The sequence below is a fragment of the Carassius carassius genome, chromosome 38, assembly GCF_963082965.1.
Source record: "Carassius carassius chromosome 38, fCarCar2.1, whole genome shotgun sequence".
Classification (NCBI taxonomy): Eukaryota; Metazoa; Chordata; class Actinopteri; order Cypriniformes; family Cyprinidae; genus Carassius; species Carassius carassius.
The window spans coordinates 18,645,624-18,662,338 of NC_081792.1; the positions used below are offsets into that span (position 1 = coordinate 18,645,624).

Sequence of the window (16,715 nt, forward strand, 5' to 3'; positions counted from 1 at the left end):
TAAATAATGTTATGAGTTTGGTTTTTTAATTAGTTTATATATACAGTATATATAAATATGAAAAGTTGGAAATAATGCAAAGATAAGCTACTTTTAAATATGAACGTAAAATGAGTCATTCATTCAAATGATTGAGACAGCTGATTCATTCAAGAATTTGTCTCAATCATTTGCATTCTGCTAATCTTTATTAATCATTGCCTCAAATTATCAATTCAAAAATCCAGAATCATTCAGTAAATGCTCAGAGCTGCACAAGTGTTCAACTGTGCCTGTGATCGTTGTTTGGAAGTATTTTCGTTAACCAAATTGAGCAATAACAGTCAACGTTGACAATATTGTATATTATTATTATTATTGTTGTTGTTCTAAAATGGAAGTCATTGAATATTAACAACTCGTTTGAACTCTTGTATAAATGAATGTCAAATTTGCAATCATACTGGTTTTCAGGGAAAACTGCAATCTCATGTTCGTGTCATGTAGCTTAACTAGGCAATGTGTTATACTGTAAATATAAAAACTACATTTTACCACAGTATATGTTGTATCTGTGTGCAATCTTTTTTATATTCACTTATATTCATTTTTTCCCTTCATTTCGATCTCTTTACTTAATGTTCTGAATACTTTTGTAAATAATATCCTACTGTCAATGCTCCACATGCCAATAAAGCTTTGATTATGCTGACTGGAATTTTAGCTGGAATGCAGTTTAAATTTAAAATATATTTTATTTTATTTCGGCTAGTTAATAGACCATAATTATAAATACTATAGTGTTTCATTAAGGAATTAATCATTCACGTAGTTTCATTTGTAAATGAAAACACAACACGCTCATTTATCATTTATCTGACAATTATGCCAATAAAGTTTTGTCTTTATGATTGTATTTATGCCCATGTGTGATAATAAATTAGCGTGTTGAGTTTTCATTTACAAAAGAAACTACGTGAATGATTAATTCCTCAACGAAACACTAGTATTTATAATTGTGGTCTATTAATTACCCGAAATAAAATGGTATATATGTTAATATTTAATATATCATCAAAAAAATTATATAAAAGAATATAAAAATATAACCAATAATAATAGGCTAATAATAACAATAATAATATACATATATTATGGGAAAAAGACAATCAGTTATTGGACTTACAAGACTGTAGGATGGATAAAAATGTTTTCTTGTAGGCCTATTTTATATTATGCACTTTATGTAACATTTATTCATGATAAACTTCATTTGAATGCTGACTGTTGCACGTAATACAGCCTAGTAGCCAAGGCCTATGGTTAATATAATAATGAAATAATGAAATCATTTCTATAATAAATTAAATAATAATTTCTTAATTCAAAATTAAATATTAATGAATCCATCTTTTATAATCCTGGGTTGCTATGGTCACGCAGGTTTGTTTACTCATTAAACTCATGGCCACGAGATAAATATGTTGTTCCCTCAACATAACATCTCGAGGCCACAACATTAAGATGTCTTTACCTCGACAAAATGATCTTGTGACAATGACATAATATCATTTTCCACGAGTGGCCACGACAAAACTAAGTGAACCGAACATGTCATCTTAATATTACTTCCTAGTGAGGTGGATGGGCATGCATGTTTGCACACAGATTAAAATCAGTTTGGGGACTGCTGTATTAGAGCATCATACATTATGTAATTCTCAATGATCGAATATGTACCTCTCATGGGTTTTCTTCAGACCCTGTGAACATAGAAGGAAATGCTGAGTCTGCACGTGTGATAGATCTTCGACCCTGGATGGATTATGAATTCCAGGTCATTGCCAGTAACATTTTGGGTAGTGGAGAACCAAGCATGCCCTCCCAGTCTGTCCGAACCAAGCAAGCAGGTCAGAACCATTACAAAGTTGTTAGTGTTAAAGAAAAATAAAACCAAATGAAAAACAAATTAACATAAAATATAAGCGTGGTTGCTGATAGAAATAAGTTTGGTTGATAGTATATTTTTTCCCCTCTATATAAGTGTGTTATTATTTTGCCTTATAGCACCCACTGTGGCTCCCAGCGGAGTTGGCGGAGGTGGAGGAAACCCTAATGAACTTATCATTACATGGACTGTAAGTGCCATGGACCGCTATTGATCTAATTACATGTTAGATTTGCCATATTCCTTTTAATCAGTATATAGAGTTGCTAACAGATGGTCGATCAATGTGTCTTTATTACTCAACCCTCACTTTCTGTTACATAATAGCCTCTTTCACACAGTAATACCAGTAAATTGCCGTAAAATTACCGCAACGACTTTACCGGTAAATTCAAAAATGCGGTGTTCACACAGTCAATGACATTCCGTCTTTTTTCCGGAAAAGCGCCATTCACACATCTATTCCAAAATACCTGTAAATTCTTGTCTTTAACCTCTAAACAGCTGTGCTTGTATTTTTAAACATGGAGGGTAATACGTGGTCAGTATTTCTGTTGATGGTTTCATTTTTGTTTCAAACTTTAGTATTCATGCAACTGCTTTTGTTATGGAGACATCGTAATAGACGAATGGTTTAAATAATTATACTCACCATTAATAAAACACCTGATGCTGTCGGGAGCTGATGTCACGCTGTCTAGTCTCTGTTTCCCTGGGTGTCCACTAGTAGGCTCACTTCCCCTTAGGCACTTCACCATAGGCACTAGTATTCCACTAGACTTGTCCTGTCATCATAGTAATTACACTCCTGCTAATTGCACCAGGTGCATTCACTTAATTGTCATTAGCCTCCCTATAAATACCTGTCTTTCCATGTTGTCTGTATGGAGTCCTTACCCTTCGTGTTATCAGCCTTCTTGTCCTCCAAGATTCTCCTTTGTCTTCTCGTCCCTCGTTTTCCGAGTTCCCTTTTCTGTCCCTTTCCTTTGTTTGTTTTGGACTGCTTGTTTGGTTTTGACCTTGGATTGTTTTCGACCACGATTTTGGATTACCCTTTAACAATAAACATCAGCAATTGGATCTACTCTCTCCTGTGTCTCACTGAACACGATCGTCACAGCTGACCAATTTAGTGAAATTCGTCTTGAAAGGAGTAACAGCACAATGAAGTTGCGATTGTAAATTGCAGTCTGTAAGACGCGCGACATCGCAGAAAAGGTGCATTCACAAATGTAGACTATACTGATCCAAATTCATATCAAATAGTCTATCAGCGCAGCTAAACAGTTCTGCGTTCAAATTGAGTTCAAAAGATGTCGCAAAGCACCGGAAAAAAGTAATTACCATGAATGTGACAGAGGGAAATAGTAAAAATATATTTGAATTCTTTACTAATAAACTAGTGTTTTCTGAGTCTGTGTCCCTAAGGATGAAGTTGCCTGACTCATCATCTCATTAGACGCGCATTCTATACGGATTATGATTGTATTGAGATTTTTTGTTGTTTGTTTTTATTATTTCGTTAAGTAGTAATTTAAAGCTTTGTATAGATATATTTATCATGCCTGTGAGGCATGTATTCGCTGAGTTTCGGTTTATTTTTGTAAGCGCTCCTGTTCAAGACGAGACGGCAGAAAGCATGTTTATTTTCTTTATTTTATATTTCTTTATTTTATATTATTATCGCGCTGGCACCTATATGTCCCAAAAAAGCGTGCTTTATCTTGCACTCTCCACACAAAATATTCGATATAGCGCACATGTATCTGGGTTTAACGTTAAAACATCATTACATGCTTGAACTGTTTTATATCTTTAGATTTTATTTTAAACAATTCGTGATGATTTGAGAAGGCTAAACTGATCAAACATAGATCAACTCTCTCTCTCTGTGCGGGCCGCTTGTTGATTTAAAAACAAAACTTATAGGCCTGTTTAACGATCAAAAACTGCTCCAAACATACAAAGCTGAACTATTTTAATAGCTGAAACGGTATAAGCTGTTTTGGGAGAATAGGGAAAAAAGACGGGGTGAACATTTTCAAGTGAGTTGCGGGGCAAACCGATGCCGAATGTCCAGCACTCTTCTTCACTGCTCCGACTTCTCGTTTGTTTTTCCCTATGTAAAAACTAAAATAAGTTGTAAAACTTAAAGTTATTATTTTTTTTTTTTTTTATTAATTGTTTTCGGCATGGTGGGCAGCGTGTGATTTCATGACGTGCCGCGGGTTGAGATCCACTGGTTTAGAGCTACAGGATTTGTGGAGTAGCAGGATCCCCAAATAGATTGACAAGTCATAATAGGAACAAGAAATACTTCCACTACTACTTCGTTTGTGATGGTCGTTTATTTTTGAGATATTAAGACACAATGTTTTCAGTTTATTGATGACCTGACTTTGTCCAGTGAATGCATTGCAAGTAGAAGTTATTGCATCACTAACAGTTCCTCTCAGATGACGACAAATTTCTTCATCCACCCGGACAAGGAGAAGCGCTTTAATTTCACTGTGGCTTCAGTTGGATGCCATTTATTTTATTTTCTTAAACAGTGCGTGAATGCATCACATTGTCATGATTGGCCCGGAGTAGACGTCGTACGTCACCGCGTTCTGAACTGGTACGTGCTCATACCGGTAATTTTCCTTCTGCCTTCCCACACAGCAGAATTCTGGCAATTTACTGGTAATGTTACAACTTCTCATACCGGTAAATTTCCGGAACGAATTTACCGGTATTTTTTTAAAGATCCTGTTCACACATGATCTCTTTATGGCAATTTACCGGTAATTTTCCGGAAGAGTCTGAATGTGTGAAAGGGCTTAATGAGACAAAAAACTATTTCTACTGGTATGAATTACAGCCCATGGTCAGGGAGTATCAGAATGGAGATGGCTTTGGTTATATCCTGGCATTCAGAAAGCAAGGCATGCCAACATGGATGGTGGTGAGGGTGCCACACATGGAGTCATCACGATATGTCTACAGCAATGAGAGTCTGTCAGCCTACTGCCCTTTTGAAGTCAGAATCAAGGCCTACAACAAGAAAGGAGAAGGTCCCTTCAGTCAGATTGCTGTAGTGCATTCTGCAGAAGAGGGTGAGAAACATTATGAAAGATTATAATTTTCATTTTATTCTGATTAGACATTGCTTAACCACTAGAGGGAAGACTCCAGAAACTATTATGACTTTTTATTTGACTTGTAAATTTTACCAGCCATCTAAAATGAAATGAAAAGATAAAATGATAAACAAATAATGCATCATTCATCATAACTGACAGTGATCTTTATGTTTATGTAGAACCTACCGTATCCCCGAGAAGGATCAATGCCACTGCTTTGACAGCTTTCGAGATTCAGGTGTCCTGGGACCCCATTCAACATTTGATCATAAATGGAGTTCTTCGAGGTTACGAGGTCAGGTCCATTCTTCTTTTAATATCTGTTTCATCTCATTTTGTATTTGCTGTGTGGATTGATATATGTGAGTGGCATGACAGAGTTGATTGTTGTTTTGTTGACCATTGTGGGTCATTGTTGGCCACTGAGGATATGTGAGCTTTGCCCCGTTGGGTGATGAACTAATAGAGGTGCTGTTATCTTAGTTTATTTTTATGAACAGCATGGCTACATCAGATCAAGGAACACGAAACTCATTATTTAGATAAGACGCCTCCTTTTAGATAAAACCATGCTTAGAAATCTACTGGTATCAAAAAGTGTTTATTGCAGGTTGTATTTAATTGAACATACTAAAACAATTCATAATTTTGTGTCTTTCAGAAGCAAAACAAGATTCCATTATTTGTTTACCCATTTTTATTTGAATGGTAGCAATTTGGTTTAGGGACCACTATTAACAATTTGCTTATTATAATAGCATATTATTGGCTGTTTATTAGTACTTATAAAGCACATATTACTAACTATTAGTAAGCAGCAAATTAGCAGTTTATTGAGGCAAAAGTCGTAGTTAGTATTTAGTAAATATTGAGAATTGGAACTTAAAATAAAGTGTGATCATTTAAATGAGTTCACATTCTGATTTCAATATGAACAAGCTTGTTTCAGAGATTGTCCTCTTGTTTCAGATTCGTTATTGGCGACAACATGAACGCGAGGCAGCCGCGGACCGGGTGAGAACGGCAGGGCTGGAGAACACGGCACGAGTCACGGGTCTGAGGCCTAACACTCTCTATCATGTCACCATATTGGCCTACAACAGTGCAGGCACTGGGCCACCCTCCCCAAGAACCACTGTCATCACCAAGAGACCTCGTAAGACCTCATTTTTTTTGGGCTCAGGGAGTGCTGTTAGCCTAGCTAAAATGTGATTTACATGAGCAAAACATGCTTCTGGAAATTCTAGAATAATTTTCCCACTAATCGTCACCCAAACTCCTACTCCAAACTACCTAGCCGGCACATGATCAAACTTTACTGATAAAAGGCAATTGAAAGAATGTCAGTGGTTTTAATGTTGAAAAAAAATGTTGAAACAATATTCAAAGAATGTTTAATGTAAAAAGGTTAACAAAAAAAAAAAGAATTATAAATGAATGCTGAACTTTTGTAAATCTGTATAAAAAAGGTGAAACAATGCAGTGATATCTACATTGATTCAGAGTGCTAAATGTATTATTGAACCTTGATCCATGACATTGATTCACCTATGAAAAAAAAAAGAAACATTGAAATGCCAACTGGGTACCCTTTGAATCAGTGAGCAGTGTTTGGTTGATAAGAATGTTGTTACAAGAAACAACAAAGGCTGATTTGTGTCCAACTTGCGTTAGTTGGTAGCCTAAGGGTGGAAGAGTTGAGAGATATAAAAGATCTTCTTGCGTCATCACACTGTCATGATATTTTACAAGATAACTTTGTGATAACTTTTATTCAGCAAATTGCTTTGGGTAAAGATTGTCTAAAAAAATTTTATATCGATCCACCATCTTTGCTGTTGGTTTAAAACCCACTTAAATTTATTTCCATTCTCCTTCATGGAGAAAATAAACTGTCTCTTGATGTGTACAAATAGGTTATATACTTACGTAGATTATGCCACTTCCATTACAGTTCAAATGCCACCAACAGTCAGTCCTACATGCACATTTGCAATTCCCGTCTTTGTCACTGAGAATGGTGTGAAGGCCTGTGTACCTTGTGGACTTACCTTTTCTTGTATCTTCATTACTAGCTCCCAGCTGTCCTCCAGGAAACGTCTCATGGAAGGTTGATGGTTCTTGGGTAACTGTGAGGTGGGATCATGTTAAATCCATGGACAATGAGTCTGCCGTTTTGGGTTACAAAGTGAGTGACACACAAGTGTGTTTGTGTTGGAGAATCTATTTCCATCTGTATGTCTTTAGAATATTTGCTCAGATTCAGTCATTTTAGTCAAAGGCAGGATATCATATCTTTTCATACCTCTGAGGTGTGAGAAGAGAACACGTCATCCCTTATGGAAAAAACAGACCAATGACCTTCTTAGCCTGTTAACAATGAATAAACATTTTAACCATCTCATATCTGACCTCCTATAGGATCAAGGTCATCTTTTGTCAAGATGGCTATCAAGATAGCATATACTCATTCTCAGAAACGGATAAAATGCATGGTGATAAAATGCAAGTTGCTTTTAATACACGTCTGTTTTCTGATTTCTGAACTTAAGTTAAAATTTCAAAAGAATTTAACAACACATTTGTAAGTTCACTGTTCTGTGTGAAATTGGTTATGTAGGTAATCAAATAATATTATAAAACAATAATATTTTATTAATAATAATAGTAATATCTAAATAACAAGAATAATAATTGTATTTTAATTTGTATTTGTTTCGTCGTTGTATTTTTTATTTTGTAAAATATATTTGTGAATCTTTATAGTATGTTCAAACCCGCTGTACTTCCCTCACAAACCACAGTTTGGGAAACCCTCCACGATAAAGTTTGACAATTTAACTTCTGTCAGAAAATCAGCTGTAAAGTTATGTATATAAGACTATCCAACTTTTCTGCATACATACAGTATACTCACATAGGGCGATAATGTACTGGATAGCAAATCTTAACTGCTCAATTGCTTGTATCGTCACAAAATGTGAAGTATATTTTCACACAGCTTTGATCTGCTTAATGCTTAATGCAAGTATAAGCTATGAACATATTATGAAATTATAAACATTAACATCGTGATTTTCTGTAAAGCTGCTTTGAAACTGTGTATTGTGAAAAGGGCTATACAAATAAATTTGACTTCAAATACTATACTGCTATCTGGAGAATTTAATTCTCAAAAAAATCATTTTTAACACAAATTGATTCTCTATTAATTGTGTAGGTCCTTTACAAACATGAAGGGCAGTCTGCCTTGAAAATACTGGACAAAAGCAAGAACTCCGTCATTCTGCCCTTACCCAAGGACAGTGGTTATTTGATTCTGGAAGTCCGCTCTTGGGGAGATGGAGGAGATGGAGCAGCCCATGAAACCATAGTGTCTCGAGATTCAGGTATGTGCTACTAAAAGTAGCTAGGAGTACTGGTTTTAGAAAAGTAACTTAAACCAGTGTTTAAGTGCTAAATGTTGTCTCTGAAAGTCTGTGTGTTTGATCCACAGGCACTGGAATGATGGTCCAGAAGAGCGCTGGCACTTCTGGTTTCCTCTGCACATCTGTTCTGGCAGTCACTGCACTCGTTCTCATTGGCTCTTCAGGACTGTGATGTCAGCCAGTGATGAGGCATTTCTTATCAACATCATAGAGAATTGAACAGGTTTTCCTCAGAATTGGCAGGGATGGGGGTGGTGGGGGTTTTTGATGAGGGACATTGGAATGGATGACGAGTGGAAGATTCTTTTGTATAAAAAGGCTTTTTTACAAGGATGACTGGTCAAAGTGAGTCATTGTTGGAAACTTTTTTGATTGTTATCATTTTAGATGCTTGCCTTACGGAAACTCAAACTTGAGCGGTGGTCGTGTCAGCATTTGGTTGTTGTTTCTAAATTTCAGCAACAGCTCTGACTTGTTGATTTCCTCATTGGTGTATTTACACATGGATGTATTGGTTACATTTCCATAATGGATAAAACAAAACGTTTTTTTAATACTTTGTTGCAGCATGTGGACTGCAGAATGATCCAAATGAATGTTTACCTTTTTTATTTAATCTTTTAGTTTTTTTTCATGATAATGTAATTAGAAGCAAGAACAGATCATGGTTTTTATTAACAGTATTTTGTAATATTCTGTTTCCCTCAGTGTTCTAGTTTTTAAAGATGAAAGGTCTCACGAAAGCAGCGGTACAGCAGAAACTGATTCTTGTGTGATTGTGAAAGTGGGCTTGGCTTGGAAAGTTATCACACTATTATCTTCTCATTATCTCATTGTTATTGCTTTGTCTTCTTTTCCCTCATGGACTACATTAAATTGTCTCCAATGGGTTGTTACTTTCTTTCTTGGCACACTACAAGTGCGAGACACTGGACATTGAACAATACTGAAGATAACATTCATGGACAAATAAGTTAATTATTATCCTATAATATCATAATTTATTCTAAGATATAGTTTTCGTCCAAGGACTGAATCATGGCCAAATCTTTGGAAACTGTCCCTAATGGTGTAAACATTATCATACTTTAAGTGACAAGGGCCATTTGGCTGAAATAATTAGGAGACATGTTTTTTGGGTGGCTAACATTAGATTGTGAGGGTTCTAGGGCTTTGGAGGAGCCTAACAGGGTCCAGGACACTTGTCCGGGACAAATTCCAGCTCAGCCTAAACCTGCCATTTGTTGTTTAAAAGCAATTATAGATTTAAAAAATATATCTATTTTTGTTATCCTTTTTAATTATTTTTTTATTTTAGTATTTTATTTATGAGGACAACAAAATAAACATTTCAGAGAGATGCTCTGCTCTGCTTTTTATGTATTGTTTCTCAAAACTATGGCATCAACTAATGAAGTACAAACTGAAATTGCACTTCGAGTGTAGCAGGTGAAATCTGACAGTATTCAATTGATGTGCACACAGTCTTTTGTATCGCATTTCAGTCTGACACTTGTACTTTGATCACAATGAAACCATGTTTGAATTTTGGAATATTAATTTTCTCTTCCCTGCATTGCTTTTCATTTGTGCCTGTTCTGTGGGATGATTTCTTTATTTTTCCTTTTTAATGTTTGAATTTAATGTGTTCCATTTTCTATTTAACCCACTGTTCCATCAAGTTCTTACGGTAAATATAGCACTTTTCTTTGTGTGAGGAGTGCTTGATTGTTTCAGCTCCTTCATTTTGTTTTACATCTTTTTACATCTCAAAATTATATCCAGTAATTTCATATTTTGTCCTTGGGATTTTAACTGTAAATTACAATTCATGATCACTCAGTGGCATTTAATACAGTGTTAGCCAAAAACACATAACAGCATCATAAGTAGCTCTCTCTAGTGGTTCTAGTCCCAAACCTTGGTAGCCGTCGAGTAAATGTTACACTTTCTAAATGTAGAAGCACTTAACAGTAATATTAGGACTACAAAACCAAAACTAGTGTCATCTTGTCCTTGCATTAGATTTTTTGTGAACTATATAGAAATCCACAGCTTTCTTTTCAGTAATAATTTATTTAACTCTGCAGTTGTTCAGCTGTGTGTCACATTGTGTAGTTTGCCCTCTTGTGTTGAATCAGGGCTTCGTCAGCTTGCAGGAGTCGAATGGCACACTTGTAGTTTCACTCTGAAGGGCACTCAGGTTGTGATGTCAAAATGTCTCTTTGAACTACCATGTTCCCCAGTTGTTGTAATGGTTGAGCATGTCCACTGTGGACTGAATGTGAATAATGCAGCACTTGTAAATATTCTTCAATAAAAAAATAAATAAAAAACATTTAGACTGTATTTTAAACTATGTTCAGTTTTTAGTGATCAACATAATGTACACATACATACAGAGGTACACAACTGGCTAAAATGCACCTTGTATTTATGCATAGGGAATATATAAGGTTATATTAATCATACATCAAGTGCAATGGCATGAAATATTAATGAAAACGTCCATGTATATTTATACTGACATGCACAGATCATAATGGGTATGCATATCATGGGTATGCATTTATTTCTAATATTAGAAATGATTGTTTTAATATAAGAAACAAAAGTGTTCACATGTGAATATTTTTGTGTAATTGTAGTGTATTGAGGGATCACCCTTTATGATAGTAATTCTGACTTTTAACTCATAATGTCATAACAATCTCAAGTATAATAAAACCTGATCGTAACATGCCATTTATATAACTAGTTATTAATTTTATTGCCCAATTGTTGTGAGGTTAGCACTTATCACCTGTACTTTGGAACTACTAATAATGTATAAGTATACATGATCATGAACAGGTTTTCACCAAACTGGGCATTCTGAGTACAGCCGATACAGGTAAAGACAACAGCTTGTCCGCTTCTCTTTCATTAATAAGTATTTTATTATTAGTAGTAGTATTATTATTTTATGTTTATATGCGCACGCTACTTTTCATTTTTCAACCATTTCTGTTATGGAAAGGTTTTGACTAGAGCAAATCTTGCTAAGACATGCTGGTGAAATTGCTAATTGTATTATTTGTTTTGTTTTCCAGCTCCAAAGACCAAAATGACTAAATTAACTCTTTTAGCAGGTATTTTTCATATAGTTTTGTTAATTGAACTTGAATTTGATTTATTTACTATAAAAGATATTTTAGTTTATTTTTATGCGTAACCATGTTGTCTTTTCCATAGCACTGGGCATCTTGCTTACAGTGCAGATTGGTAAGAACCTTCAATACCTTTTTCATTAGGCAAAATACAGTATATGTCAGATATAAAGTCTATAAAATAAATGCATCAACATTCATAATAAATATTCCAAGATGATGAGAAAAAATGTTAATAATATCTGAATTTCTGATAGTGGCCTCTACAAAGCTGGTGTGCTACATGACCAACTGGTCTCAGTACAGACCCGGCAATGGAAAGTTCCTGCCAGAAAACATTGATCCATTCCTCTGCACACATGTGGTTTATGCTCTGGCATCCATCAGCTTTGATAATCAAATCACTACCATCGAATGGAATGACGAAGTGTTGTACAAGTCACTGAATGACCTGAAAAAAGTGTAAGCAAAAGCTGTTTCTATAGCTACCTTGATTAATTACAGACCTTTTACTAATGCACAGCCCCCTTTTGATTTCAGACCTTTTTTTTTTTCCTCTTTTTTTTTTTTTTTTTTTGAAAAATTTGACACCTTGATTTTTCGTATTGGCTTTATTTATTTTGTTATTTTTTAGAAATCCTGCATTGAAGACCATGCTGTCTGTTGGAGGACTGGTCAATGGCGTCAGTCCGTAAGTGAAACACATATCTGTGCAAGTCATAAATATATGACATAACCTTAAAACTATAATATGAAAAACATACACAAAATATATATATAAAATGTCATTTAAATCGTATAAGTGCTGCCAACACATTAAACAAGATTTACTGAATCATATAACACATGTACTGTATGCCTTTATTTGCACTTCAGATACATCAGAATAGTGTCAACTCCAGAAAACCGCAAGACTTTCATCCGTTCTGCATTGCTGTTCCTGCGTCTCCATGAATTTGATGGGATGGACATTGACTGGCAGTACCCAGGTCACAATGGAAGCCCACCAGAAGACAAACAGAGGTTTACTACATTCCTCAAGGTGAGCAAACTAGAGTGTTAAAATCAGGCATGTTGATTTTCATTAAAAAATCACTTGGGGTCTGACTGTGTTTCTATTGTATGAAAATTCTCAGGAACTCAGACAAGCTGTGGAACAGGAGGCTATAGACACAAAGAAAACTCCTCTGATTCTTTCCTGCAAAGTTTCCGGCATTAAGTACACTATTGAGCATGCTTATGAGGTTGTTGAAATTTCAAAGTAAGTATTGCTGTATTATAATCCCGCTGCAGTAACATATATCTGCCTGTTTTTTACATTCTCCTCCTATCTGTTATTATAGTCAGTTGGACTTCTTGACCATAATGTCTTATGACTACCATGGCCACTGGGACCCCGTGACAGGGCACAACAGCCCCCTATTCCGCAGCTCCATGGACACTGGAAACATAATTCACCACAATATCGTAAGATCTAATCTTCAAAGTGTCAAAAATGTAAAGCGTCATTTGTTAAGATCTCCTAGCACATGAATGGCTCTTTTCTCCAGAACTCATCTGTGGAATTCTGGTTGGGCAGTGGAGCCCATGCTGATAGACTGCTTCTTGGCTTCCCCACATACGGACGCACATTCTTGCTCACCACTTCGCAAACAGGTCTCGGGGCTCCAGCCAATGGCCCCGCTGACGCCGGCCCTTACACACGTGAAGCAGGATTCTGGTCCTATTATGAGGTTTTAACATGCTACTTTTACATAATGTGATCTAAAACAAATTTTCTCTATTGGTTTTGCTTTAAAAACTAGCTATTCCGTTAGACATCAAGTGGCACAAAATTGTATTCTAATAATTTTTTTTTATTAAAATATATATATATTATAATTTACTGCATTAGAACATTTCAATATGCAAGGGGTTTGTTGAAAACTACTGCTATAAAACGTAACGTCCATAAAGTCCGCATTAAGTAAATCACTACTGTCAATGCTCAATCTTTATGATACAACAGTTGTTTAAAATGTTGTGATTCTTTAGTCAGTGACTTTTTCTGCATGTTGCATTGATTCGCCACTAGGTGGTGACAAGTAATCGCCTTTATAAGGGAGTCACTGAATCATATGCTCAAACTATTCATTCAGGAATACCATTATGTACATTGTTGGTTAGAGATTGCAGTTCGGTTTTGAGGAACTAATTTAAAAGGAATAACAAAAATAAAAAAGTAACTGCAATATGATGAATGTTTTGTTTGTAAATCTATCTCAAATTTTTAGCATTTTATGCTCTCGGGAGCCAGTTATTTACCACAGAAAACATGTTTGCATAATCTTTGGGTGACGATCGTTAATGATTATTTTTGGTTCACAGATTTGCCCCATGGAATCAAGTGTCACTATTGAGTGGATCAATGAGCAGATGGTGCCCTATGCAGTTCAAGGAAGGGCTTGGGTCGGATTTGACAACCGTGAAAGTTTTACTGCTAAGGTAAATCTGCTGCTGGTTTCTGGAATGCAATGATATGTTTGATGAATTTCTGACAAGCTTTTCCTAATTGCTTTAACAGGTGCAGTGGCTGAACTCCATGAGCTTGGGCGGAGCCTCAGTGTGGACCTTAGATTTAGACGATTTTTCTGGCCGTTTTTGTTACAACGGAGCTTATCCTCTTGTCAATCATTTGCGCCATGCACTAGGTAAACACTTTGCGATTATAATGCAGAAAAGCCCCCAAATGTATTCTGTCTTCTATTATATGCATTAATGTGATGCTGAATCTCTATTCCCAGGTTTCCCACCCAAGCCCACCACTACGCCACGTCCCACCACTACTGCTGACCCCGTCGCCTCTTTCTGTGTTGGCAAACCAGACGGGCTGTACCCCAACCCTTCTGACCAAGCCACTTACTTCCAGTGTTTCCGTGGAAACACATACCTGCATAAATGCCAGCCTGGTCTGGTCTTTTCTGATGCCTGTAAATGTTGTGATTGGCCTTGAACTCCTCCTGTTCAATACAGCTGTCCAGTCTCCTCTTTTTGTGATGTATTACCTCTGCTTCCAACTATCCAAGCTCATCATTTGAAAACAATAAATAAATAAAGTGACAGACATTTTTATTTTATGCATACAATTTTGGAGTTGTGTCTTGTTAAGGTGCTTGCTATATTTTTTTCTCACATTTAGTTAATGAAAAATCACAATGTCCTGTTCAGTACAGTCTAGTTTTTCTCTTGATGTTGTGCAGTAAAAACAGTCTCCCCTTTTAATCTTTTCACTTTCAATAAAAATATTTATAGCAGTCTGACTTATTACCTTTTCCTTAAACTGATCATTTGAAAATAAAATTAAGTAAAGATAGTGACAATCCTAATGTATGACTAGCTTTATGAAACTGTGAAGGTTCACACATAGTAAAGGAGTCTTATAAACTTGACAGATATGAAGAAGAGATGAAGAAGAGCCCCACCCATCAGTTCACATCTTCATACAGTATTCTCAATTAGTGTTGTGTCTATCTACTCCAAGCAACAATGTTTGTATTTAAAATGGGTTTCAAAGGATGAAGTTTGAGATTTTAAGTTTTCAAGTGATATATCATTTCTGATGATTTCTAAAGTGTGATAGAGAAAAAGGCAACAAAAAAGACTTTTTTGACAAAGGCCAGAACTCCTGTTATGATGTCGGTTTTTGAGGTGCACTCTTAATTTAAATTAGTTCTAATCAGTACTTAATCTATTACTTTTCTTACATCATTTTTAACAAAAAAGATTGCTAAAATATCTATTTAGGAGTCTTAGACCTTTCCAACGATACATAGTTTGTCATGATTAGATATGGATTTAATTGTAATATAGAGACGTAAACGTAGGTGTCCTGTATATGGGACGGGGTGATGTCACAGTGTCTGGTTTGTGTTCCCTGGGTAACCACTAGATGTCCTCCTTCCCCACGGTGTCTGTCACTTTCTGAACTACATTCCCCACGATCCTTGTTTCTTCATTGGACTCAGCTTTCCCTGGTCACTAATCATTGCACTCAGTCAATTCCTCATTAGCATTGTCATTTCCCTGTGTATATATACCCTGTCTGTTTTAGTATGTGTTATGGAGTCCATGTATTTATCACGCCACTTCTGAGTTCTGTTCTTGCCCGTTTGTCTTGTGCTTGTTTATGTTCGATTGATACCTGCCTGGACTGGATATCGATGTAACGGTTTTCCCTAAATAAACTTACTGCTATTGGATCTACCTCGTCATCTGTTCTGCAAAAGATGGCCGCCGCCCCAGCACCACTGCCCAAGATGGCCGCCGGTCCAGAGTCATGGCACAAGATGGCCGCTTGTCCAGCGCCTCTACACGGGAAGACAGCCACAGGTGACCCTCCAGAGTCGAGTCAGGTTCCCGTTGACCCTCCAGAGTCAGGTCAGGTCCCCGTTGACCCTCCAGAGTCAGGTTCCCGTTGACCCTCCAGAGTCAGGTCAGGTTCCCGTTGACCCTCCAGAGTCAGGTCAGGTTCCCGTTGACCCTCCAGAGTCAGGTCAAGTCACTGGTGATCTTCAAGGGCAGAGTCAAGTCACCGGTGTTCTTCATGGGAAAATTCAAGTCTCCATTGTTCTTCATGTGCAAAGGCAAGTCACCAGTGATCTTCATGGGCAAAGTCAAGTCACCAGTGATCTTCATGGGCAAAGTCAAGTCACCGACTATCTTCATGGGCAAGGTCAAGTCACCGACTATCTTCATGGGCAAGGTCAAGTCACCGACTATCTTCATGGGCAAAGGCAAGTCACCATTGATCTTCATGGGCAAAGGCAAGTCACCATTGATCTTCATGAGCAAATGCAAGTCACCATTGATCTTGATGAGCAGAGTCAGGTCACCATTGATCTTCATGAGCAGAGTCAGGTCACCAATGATACTCATGAGCAGAGTCAAGTCACCATTGATTTTCCTGAATCCAGTCTAAGCTCTGCGGAACTACCAGAGCTTCTCCACGTCTCTGCGGAACTACCAAAGCCTCTCCACGTCTCTGCTGAACTACCAGAGCCTCTCCACGTCTCAGCCGAACTCTCTGAGCGCTCGACTGATCCTGTCG

General features: G+C 36.6%; 2 protein-coding genes across 4 annotated transcripts in view; both read left to right on the plus strand.

Moving 5' to 3' along the window:
• Positions 1-9,981, plus strand: part of LOC132119468 (contactin-2-like) — a 40,465-nt gene extending 30,484 nt beyond the window's left edge. For all 3 annotated transcript variants that reach the window (XM_059529476.1, XM_059529479.1, XM_059529477.1), the window contains exons 16-23: positions 1,740-1,889; positions 2,047-2,117; positions 4,791-5,025; positions 5,232-5,347; positions 6,022-6,208; positions 7,128-7,240; positions 8,273-8,441; positions 8,549-9,981. In XM_059529476.1, coding sequence (XP_059385459.1) covers positions 1,740-1,889; positions 2,047-2,117; positions 4,791-5,025; positions 5,232-5,347; positions 6,022-6,208; positions 7,128-7,240; positions 8,273-8,441; positions 8,549-8,652 — 1,145 coding nt within the window. In that variant the 3' untranslated portion in view covers positions 8,653-9,981. The remainder of the gene's footprint in view (positions 1-1,739; positions 1,890-2,046; positions 2,118-4,790; positions 5,026-5,231; positions 5,348-6,021; positions 6,209-7,127; positions 7,241-8,272; positions 8,442-8,548) is intronic.
• A 1,340-nt stretch (positions 9,982-11,321) lies between these two features.
• On the plus strand, positions 11,322-14,922 carry LOC132119469 (acidic mammalian chitinase-like). The gene is made up of 12 exons (XM_059529480.1): positions 11,322-11,373; positions 11,573-11,611; positions 11,715-11,744; positions 11,887-12,091; positions 12,264-12,320; positions 12,506-12,671; positions 12,766-12,890; positions 12,973-13,096; positions 13,180-13,362; positions 13,997-14,113; positions 14,193-14,319; positions 14,413-14,922. The coding sequence occupies exons 2-12, from the start codon at positions 11,587-11,589 to the stop codon at positions 14,619-14,621; spliced, it is 1,368 nt and encodes a 455-aa protein (XP_059385463.1). The 5' UTR covers positions 11,322-11,373; positions 11,573-11,586; the 3' UTR covers positions 14,622-14,922.
• The last annotated feature ends 1,793 nt before the right edge of the window (positions 14,923-16,715 follow it).

What these genes read in the sequence shown, in the direction of transcription:
- LOC132119469 (XM_059529480.1), top strand. Translation starts at nt 11,587, where the DNA reads ATGACTAAATTAACTCTTTTAGCAG. An exon ending in TAAATTAACTCTTTTAGCAG is followed by an intron (nt 11,612 to 11,714) that starts GTATTTTTCATA and finishes TCTTTTCCATAG; the next exon opens with CACTGGGCATCTTGCTTACA. An exon ending in CTTGCTTACAGTGCAGATTG is followed by an intron (nt 11,745 to 11,886) that starts GTAAGAACCTTC and finishes AATTTCTGATAG; the next exon opens with TGGCCTCTACAAAGCTGGTG.